The sequence below is a fragment of the Rhamphochromis sp. 'chilingali' genome (genome assembly GCF_963969265.1).
Source record: "Rhamphochromis sp. 'chilingali' genome assembly, chromosome: 13".
In the NCBI taxonomy this organism is placed as follows: domain Eukaryota; kingdom Metazoa; phylum Chordata; class Actinopteri; order Cichliformes; family Cichlidae; genus Rhamphochromis; species Rhamphochromis sp. 'chilingali'.
In genome coordinates, this window is record NC_137940.1 from 3,765,281 (window position 1) to 3,775,109 (window position 9,829).

The window sequence follows — 9,829 nt, forward strand, 5'->3', positions numbered from 1 at the left end:
AGGGCTTAACACAGGTACAACAGGGTTGTGTCTACCTTAAGAAGTGAAACTAAAGTAAGAAAACTCACCGTGAACTAATTCTAATCTGTTTTTAAGTGATCATAAACAGTTTGCACGGTCAGACATGACCCTACATCAACTGCAGGTATATTCATGATTTTTATAGAAAAATCGTGAAATTAAAGAAGTGAAAATGATTTTGTGAAACTTTTGCATCTTTGTATCCTTATATTTGTGCTGGTAGACACAACAAAAATCATCATTTAAATACTAATACAAAGTGGCAAAGTAGTATCTTCTGATGTTAAAGATTTACAGAGCTTGTGACTAACAATAATCAACTAATAATTACAGAAACAATAACTTCCTTAATAAGTGCCTTAATAAAGACACTGAGAACTGATAACACACTGCTACCAGAAGGTACTAAGAAAGACATACTTTTATTTCATTTGATATAAGACGTCTTTTATCAAATGAAAATTGATCAAAGGTTTGCTGAATGGGGGAGGGGTAATTTCCTACATTTCAGCCAATCACTGATTTCTGCTTTGGAAACCTTTATAACCTTGTGACTAAACCTTCCATATGGGCAAGATGAGATCAGTAGCGTGAGACTAGAGTGCTGCACCACGATGATTGTGAGAATAACAGCTTTGGTTCTTCTTTGCGCACCAGGTAAGTGCAAAATATGATGGGAGACATCTGCTTGCACTGCACTGTTCGTGAAACCCATCGTGCATCTCAGTGATGGCTGTGTAACAACCTTTCTAATGTAATAGCATTGATTTTGTCCATTTGTGTTGTAACTCTGTTGTTATTTGTCTTTCTTCTTCAGCTGTGATTCAAACTACAGAGGTTCCTCAGTTGATCTCTTTGACTGTTGTTGACCTTGGTGACAATGTTACTTTTGGCTGTGAGGTCTCTGAGAAGGAGTTCAAATCCTTTCATTGGTATAAGCAGTCTCTGGGACACTTGCCCCAAAGTGTTGCTTCTGTTATTCTTGACAAAATAACTTTATCTGATGCATTTAAAGATTCACGTTTCACATTGAACAAAGATATATTTACTATCAGAAATGTCAGCAAAGAGGATGAAGCAACATATTTCTGTCAAACGCGGACCACATATACACAGATGTTCAGCAATGGCACATTCTTGGCTGTGAAAGGTAATATGTTTCCCTTTTTGTACCAATGTCTGAACAGTTCAGTGATACTGACGCAAATCAGTTTAATCAATTACAAAAAGTTTATATTACATCTGCCTTAATTCACAGATCACAATCATCAGAAATCTGTCTACGTGAAACAAAATCCAGAGAAAGAGTCTGTTCGTCTGGGAGACTCTGTGACACTCGAATGTTCAGTTCTCTCCAAGAACAAAGAAAAAGCACTCCAATGTCCAGATGACGACAGAGCGTACTGGTTCAGAGCTGGATCTGAAAGTTTTGCTCCAAACATCATTTACCCTCTCGTGAACAACAGTGATGAAGCTCTTAAGAGACGATGTGTCTACAGCCTGACCAAAACGATACAGAACTCCTCTGATATCGGGACTTACTACTGTGCTGTTGTGACATGTGGGGAGATCCTGCTGGGTGAAGGAACTAAGGTGGAGACACGTATGTATCTGTATTTGTCTTTAAATCTTAAATTATCTTGCATTAAAGTATAAAACACTTACTAAGAGATCAGAAACATCAGACTAAGTACTGTAATGCAATGTTATTAATTCCATGCAGCACAATGCTTGGGATAGTCTCTAAATATCACACTTTATTCAAGTTACATAGTACAGACAAATGTAATGCACCACTGCTCGTTTCATCTAGCCTTCCAGAACTCTAATCTTTGAGTTATCTAAGGTTAATGGTTTAATCTTAATAGTTATCATTTCACTTTAATTGCCACAGGTACATAAAACAAAAAAACAAAGCACACTCCATGCAGTCTGCCTTCACAAACATTTTTGAAACACCAGATTGTTCTTACAAAATTATTGAATTCAAGCATGGTACTGTAATAGGATGCCACAGTGACAACAGTTTGTGAAATTTCTTTCCTCCTACATGCTCCAGTATAAATGTTTTTATTGCAGTGGAAGTAACAAAGCCTCAAAGTGGCAAACCACATAAAGTTACAGTGTGGGGTTGTTGAGTGTTGAGAAGCATAGTGCATAGTGCATAAAAGTCACCAATGCTTTGCAGACTCAATAGATGTTCCAAACTTCCGCAAGCATTAACAGTAGCACAAATACTGTGCTATGAATACAAATACTCATCATAAGCTGTCTCTAGCTCTACAAAAATAGAATATTGTTCGTTATAAGAACATTTCTGCAACAACTGATGAATTCCATGATCACATATTAAATTAAACAGTCTCTCTCTCTCTCTTTTGACTAATGTAGGACCAGGACTAGGCCCTGTTGTCCTTATTCTTGGAGTTCTGCTAGGTTGTTGCATTTCTGTGATTGTGCTTCTTCTTTTGTACCCCAGAGGGATAAATGTTTGTCAGCATTGCAAAGGTGGGTTTATCATAACTCTGTGTGTGTGCGTGTGTGTGTGTGTGTGTGTGTGTGTGTGTGTGTGTGTGTGTGTGTGTGTGTGTGTAAAGATAGATTTTTAAACTAAAATTATGTTTAAGATCCAAATATTTGCTTCACTTTATCATACCAGGACAACAACAAAAACACAGGATTACAATAAAAATAAATCACTGCATTTATATAACCTTGTTACACAATTCTTGTGTGAGTAAACACTCAGTGGAACACTTGTAGTCATCTTCTTCCCTTTGTGTTTTCCTATGTTTCACTTTGTAGAAGTAGATGTGTGTTTGAAAAGCAAAAGTTGTCATATCACAACATTGTATTGCAAAAATAAATACTAAAGATCCATCGCTTAAAACTTCTGTTTTAATGTTACCACACTATTATTCCAATCATATCCCCAAATCGTATTGCTTTAGGGGAAATACGTGGGACCAATCATGCTGGATGTGACGTGTCAAATGTGGGCCAATCAAATGATTTGGTAAATATGCTTTTACTATATATTCTGCAGCATGGTTTTGGAAAAGAGATTAGCAATTTCATACCCACAACATATAATAAAGATATCACAATGTCTTGTTAAATTTGTTACAATACAAAGTGCTGGAATAAAGTTAATTGGTGCACATACAGTTAGTTTTACAAATGAAATTGTAGAATTATTTACGGGATTAATAGAACAAACCAAACCCGTACCATTAGAGATGGAGGCTTTAGAACTGAACATCTTAACTGTGTTGACTGTATTTTTAATCTAGTGTCACCTGAAGACCTGAAAATCACCAGCCTCCAATATTGATTTTCTGACTTGTCCCTTTACATTGAGAAACATTATTTGGAAATTATTCCACAATTTGTAGACCTATTTCGTGAAACTGCCCATCTTTACTTCTGAGAGACTTTAATTAAAGCTGAAAATATGCACTTACTTGATTTAAAATCCACTTTGATAGAAGTAAAATTACTGAAAAATTTCATTGCGCAAAAACCTATCGACCCAACACATAGAAATGCTTATTAAAAATTCTTAGATATATTGCAAAATATTAGAATAATCTTGCAAGTTTTTTTAAAATAGTAGTAGATATATTGCACATATGTAATTTCTGACTATTCCAATAATCTTACTTGAGTTGAAGTTGATGACATAAATTCTAAAATACCTGTAATTTCAGATGATGACTGATGCTACAGTCCATTACTCCTCAGTGAGAGTAAACAGAGTGAACAGGAAGAGGAGAGAGTCAACACAAGACTGTGTGTATGCTGCTGTTAGACAAGATTCCCACACTCAGCGGCAACCATCAGCATAAGCCAAGAAGGGCAGGAGTTGTAGTCCTTTAATAGACGCTGTGGCCTTTCAAATATGTGTTAAAATAAACAATTCCAATAAAAGTGTTTTTTTTTTCTAAAAAACAAACAAACATGTTGTTCAGCTGATTCTATGGAAACACAACCTCTGGTTACTTTTATTGACTGCAACATAAGCTATGGTAGTATTTTTGGGCCCAACAAAACATGTTGTATAATTCACATTTGGTATACCCAAATAATTGTGTAAAAATATCAAACTAAATAAATTCCATTGGCGCATTAAAGTGTTGAGTGGATTTCTATGATTCTGAAATCACGTTTTTTCTGATCGGGGGGCGGCCATCTGCTGCGACCGGTTGGGGTGACAGAAGGAAAACAGGATAAGACATGCTGTGGAAGAGAGACGGATAATTATAACAGGTGTGATTCAATGTGGAGAGGTTTATTAACACATAGTGAGTGAGAAAGGTGACTGGAAGGAAAAACTCAATGCATCATGGCCAGTAGCAGCTTTTGATACGGGTGACACGGGCGGTTTCCCGGGGTGGCATCGTGGTTCGCTGCCCCGACATCAGCCAGCGCATTTTGGGAATGGCATAGGCACCGATCGGTTTTCTATCGCCCATGCTGGGAGTAAGGGCGCCCTCCGTTTGCCAAACTGGAAGCTGGTTCCACAGAAGAGGAGCCTGAAAACTGAAGGCTCTGCCTCCCATTCTACTTTTAAATACTCTAGGAACAACAAGTAGGCCTGCAGTGTGAGAGCGAAGTGCTCTAATAGGGTGATATGGTACCACAAGGTCATTAAGATAAGATGGGGCCTGATTATTTAAGACCTTGTATGTGAGGAGCAGGATTTTGAATTCAATTCTAGATTAAACAGGAAGCCAATGAAGAAGAAATATGCTCTTTCTTTCTAGTCTTTATCTGAATTAAGAAGCAGAAAGTTAGCGGCCATCCAGGTCTTTATGTCTTTAAGACATTTCTGCAGTTTAACTAATTGGTGTGTGTTATCTGGCTTCATAGACAGATAGAGTTGGGTGTCATCTGCATATCAGTGAAATTATACCTATACTATCAGTGAAATTGTATATGTCTTCTAATGATACTGCCTAAGGGAAGCATGTATAATGTAAACAGAATTGGTCCTAGCACTGAACCCTGTGGAACTCCACAATTAACCTCAGTGTGTGAAGAGGACTCTCCATTTACATGCACAAATTGGAGTCTATTAGATAGATATGATACAAACCACTGCAGTGCAGTACCTGTAATACCTACAGCATGTTCTAATCGCTCTAATAGGATATTATGGTCAACAGTATCGAATGCTGCGCTAAGGTCTAGCAGGACAAGCACAGAGATGAGTCCACTGTCAGAGGCCATAAGAAGATCATTTGTAACCTTCACTAAAGCTGTTTCTGTGCTGTGATGAGCTCTGAAACCTGACTGAAACTCTTCAAATAAGCCATTCCTCTGCAGATGATCTGTTCACTGTTTGACAACTATTCTTTCAAGGATGTTTGATATGAAAGGAAGGTTGGAGATTGGCCTATAATTAGCTAAGACTGCTGGGTCTAGAGATGCTTTTTGAGTAAAGGTTTAACTACAGCCAGCTTGAAGGCCTGTGGTACATAGCCGATTATTAGAGATAGGTTGATCATATTTAAGATCGAAGCATTAATTAATGGCAGGACTTCTTTGAGCAGTTTTGTAGGAATGGGGTCTAAAAGACACGTTGATGGTTTGGAGAGTGTTTTCACATGGACAGGTGTACAAACAGATACTCACAGACACGCACTAAGCAGATTCTTAGTGTTTCTTCTCTCTCTCCCTTTCTCTATCCCTCTCTTTCTCCTCTATTTTTCTCTCCCTCTCCTTTTGTTGACTGGCCTGCAGGATTCCCCAACCTTATAAACAATATTTTGGCATACTGACCGAAACTAGCACCATTGATTAACTGATTGACAATGAGCTATGAGATCAGTTTTAAGATTGCTGAAATGCAAACTCATTATCATCGATCAGCTGTCGTGAGTACCATTCACAGAGTGTTGGGGAATGGCTACAGTCACAGCATTGTAAGATAGTGAAAGCTGTACCCTGGGCCTCCTCCTCCTGTTTCATAGGAATGAAACAAAAATCATGTCAGGGGTAACCAAATTGTTGTTTTCAGAATTTTTGGAAGGAATCTCAGGAGAAAGGTTGGTCTTTTAAAAAAATAATTTACTTTGCTTTTGGCAGTTGAAATTACAAGTTTACACGGCACTGTGGACCTCTATGTGAACCAGCAGCATGTTTTACAAAAAGGATGACCCTCAAGTGGGCTGTACAACATTATATAGTGAGACAAAAACAGATTATAGCAGCCATCTTCCTCCCGCACGGAGATGGCAGTCTTGGTGTCTGCTCCAAATCATCCTCGTATTTCCGTGACCTCATCTGGTATCTGCTCTCTCGTCTGTAAGAGAAAGAAAAGCAAAACACCTCTCTGCCTAGCCTTGTTAATCTAATGTTAATATCCATTGTTCTTCTAGCGATTCAAAGTTGGTTTAGAATATCATGTTCGGGACTCTCTGACCCAGAGTCTTATTCTAATCATAATCTATGTGTGTAAGCATACTTGCAGTTACCTCTCCGCACTGTAAGTAATTTCCTACAATATATCAGTCCGGAAAGTCACGCCGTATGAAGATTTTGACCTTCAAAAGACTAACTGACACATTTAGAAATTCATTCCTTGCCTGTAGTGGCCCAACACACACACACACACACACACACACACACACACACACACACACACACACACACACACACACACACACACACACAAACAAAAAACACCTGCATCAATCAACATAGTATTTTAATCACAGAAAGCATGACTAGCTATTACAGTCAAAAATCACATATGCAAAGTAGAAATGAAAAAAAAAATCTAAATTTCTGGTCTTTAAAGGCCATATATTGTCACTGATGAAACAATTCAACTGTTCACAAGGAATATTTTGTAAGAAAAAAAAATAACAACACAAAAGAATCACAAATATAGGGTCTGATGTCAGGTTCAATTTAAATTTCGGGAAATCTTAAACATTGTCATTGGCATCAGCGTTTAACTTGAGAGTAAACACTATCCTCAGCAAACTCAGTCTTCCTCTTTCCCCTTGTTTTTCTTTCAGAGAAATGCAGTGCAGCATAGTTTAGTTCTTCATCAGCTTCACTCTGTGTATTATTTTAAAAAGTAGTGATATAGTGATATCAAGTTGTTTTTGACAAATATTAACTGAATAACAATAATTTTAATTACTTACACGATGATGTACTGCTCGCTTTGAGGTCTTTTTTGCAGTATCTGATATAGCAAAGCAAATTACATGTATTACATAAACAACAAAAAAATAGAGTAGTGAAGTGCACCTAATGTGGCATTTAACTCACAAATCATTGTCAATGATCACTGACAACAATTATTTATTCACATAAATTTGTTTTTATGAATGAAGTACACAAAGGAACACAAATCACAATGCTACACCTCAATCGTCATTGAAAACATGTACAGTAATTGACTCTTTATAGTTTTACAGTATAACGTCTGTTATGTTTGTATAATCCATAGATTTTGGGTCTGGAAAATGTGACTGAAATAATTTTAGCCTTTTAAATAATTTCAGCTTTTTATAACACTTACCTTGAAATGGTTTACATACTCTTCGGTTGCAGATCAGGACAACATTTCCAAAGAGAGAAATGGCCAAGCAAACTATTAATATTGCCGTTAAAATGAATCCTGATTGTGTTGGCTGCACTACAAAAAACAAACCAAGAATCAATTCTCAAAAACTGTTATCAGCTTGGAATATATATTATATACAGTATAGATTAAAGTACTTAAGACCAAATACCTTCGATGTCCAGTTTAGTTCCATTTCCAAATAATATCTCCCCACATGTGGCCACAGCACAGTAGTAAGTCCCAGCGTCAGAGGAGCTGACGTTCTTAGAGAAGCGATAAAGACACCTCTCCTCTGAGTCTGATATTCTCTCACTTTCACTGTGTCTGTTTCCATCAGTGTAGATGATGCTTGGGTGTAATGGATCTGATCCAGCTCTGAACCAGAACACATTATAATCTCTGGGACACATCTTGTCAGAGTCAGAATAGACTGAACACTGGAGAGTCATTGAATTTCCTGAGCGCAGTGGATTTAACACTGTTGGCCATTGAACAACAGTATAATCTGATGCTGTCTCATTATTTCCTGCAGAATACAAAACACAAATACATTCTTTATAACATGACCTGAAACACCTTTAAAGTTTATAAAAGTAGGACAGTGTTGACTAACTTACCTTTTACTAACAAATATGTTCCAGTCCATTCAGGATTAATCCACTCTATGATTCCACAGTGATAGATTCCCTCATCGTCTTGGACTGCTTTCAAAATGGTCAGGTTGCTAAATTTCTTATCAAAATGTGCTTGAAATCTTGATTTAAATATTTCTTGACCATACTGAGGTGTTTCAGTTTTTAACAGTGACATTATTAATTTGAGAGTATCTCCGACACTCTGCTTGTACCAGTGGACTCCTTTACTGCTGACCCCATCGGGCAAAGCACATGTTATGTTCGCTGGTTCACCAAGCTGAACAGTTTTCACTGGAACTAGAGTATCTGAATTAGAATATAGAAAAGTTATAGTTTTCTCTACACATCTATTTGACATTAAATTCTCAATTTAGAACATTTTTAGTAAAGTAAAATGCTCACTTACATCCTTGATGAAGTAAAAGCAATATAATCCATAACATGACCATCGTGACACTGCTCCTTGTTGAGGACTTTGCTGGTATTTCACAGAATGAAGGAGGTGAAATCACTGTATTCGGTAAGACAGTAAGATGCTTCTGATTGGTCAGTACGGAATAGATTCAAATGTAGACTTCCTGTCACATTTGCCTCCTCCTGGGCTTTGCAAAAGCTCTCATTTTCTTTCATCTTGTATTGTAACTGCTTATTTTGTTAACTCGAACACTGTTCCCTACATGTTATAGTTATTCTTGTTAAACACTATTCTTGATAAAACTTAAGCCCTAAAAGTATAATCAGCACAGTTCTAACTGCTGTTTGTAGTATTTACTGCAAGAAATACCTCAGAAAAACATCACTTTTTTCATTTCAAAGGAAAGTTGGTAAGTTTAATGTTCATTTTGACTTATCATTGCATTTTGTACCTTTAAAGAGCCGACGAGAAGGCCTGAGCTCATGTTGCTTCACTGAAGCAAATGATTTAGCCTTTTCAAAAACCAAAGCTCATGGGCATTTTTGGGAGCAAATTACATAGCAAACAGCTTAGTAGTTATTTAAATACTTAAAACACACAAACACACACACGAACCCCATGGTGAAGTTAGAGGCTTGAAAACTTACAATGATTTCATGATTTCTGCAGTTTCACAACAGGTATCATGTCAATAGTTATGATATCACATCTATACATGTATGGCAAGAAAATTTTCCCTCTGTATAAGGCTCTGTATAAACTCTCATCAAGTGGGTGTTTGAGCATCAAATGAATTTTGTTCTGCATGATACATGCTTTATCCATGCCCCCATTTGAAGTAAGAAATGAAAAAAAAAAGTTAAAATTGTACAATGTGTCATTCATGAAGATTTCGCACACACACACACACACACATATATAAATATATATACACACACAGATACATACACACACACACACACACACATATGCACACACACACACACACACACACACACACACACACACACATATATATATATATATATATATATATACAGGGAGTGCAGAATTATTAGGCAAGTTGTATTTTTGAGGAATAATGTTATTATTGAACAACAACCATGTTCTCAATGAACCCAAAAAACTCATTAATATCAAAGCTGAATGTTTTTGGAAGTAGTTTTTAGTTTG

At 36.8% G+C, this 9,829-nt stretch overlaps 1 protein-coding gene across 1 annotated transcript in view; it reads right to left on the minus strand.

The window, feature by feature from the left end:
- The window catches only part of LOC308408339 (signal-regulatory protein beta-2-like), a gene marked incomplete at both ends in the record, with an annotated part of 28,139 nt that extends 19,449 nt beyond the window's left edge, over nt 1–8,690 (minus strand). The window contains 3 exons of the mRNA XM_080900537.1: nt 7,776–8,132; nt 8,224–8,547; nt 8,648–8,690. Of these exons, the coding sequence (XP_080756663.1) occupies nt 7,776–8,132; nt 8,224–8,547; nt 8,648–8,690 (724 nt within the window). The remainder of the gene's footprint in view (nt 1–7,775; nt 8,133–8,223; nt 8,548–8,647) is intronic.
- Between the last annotated feature and the right edge of the window lie 1,139 nt (nt 8,691–9,829).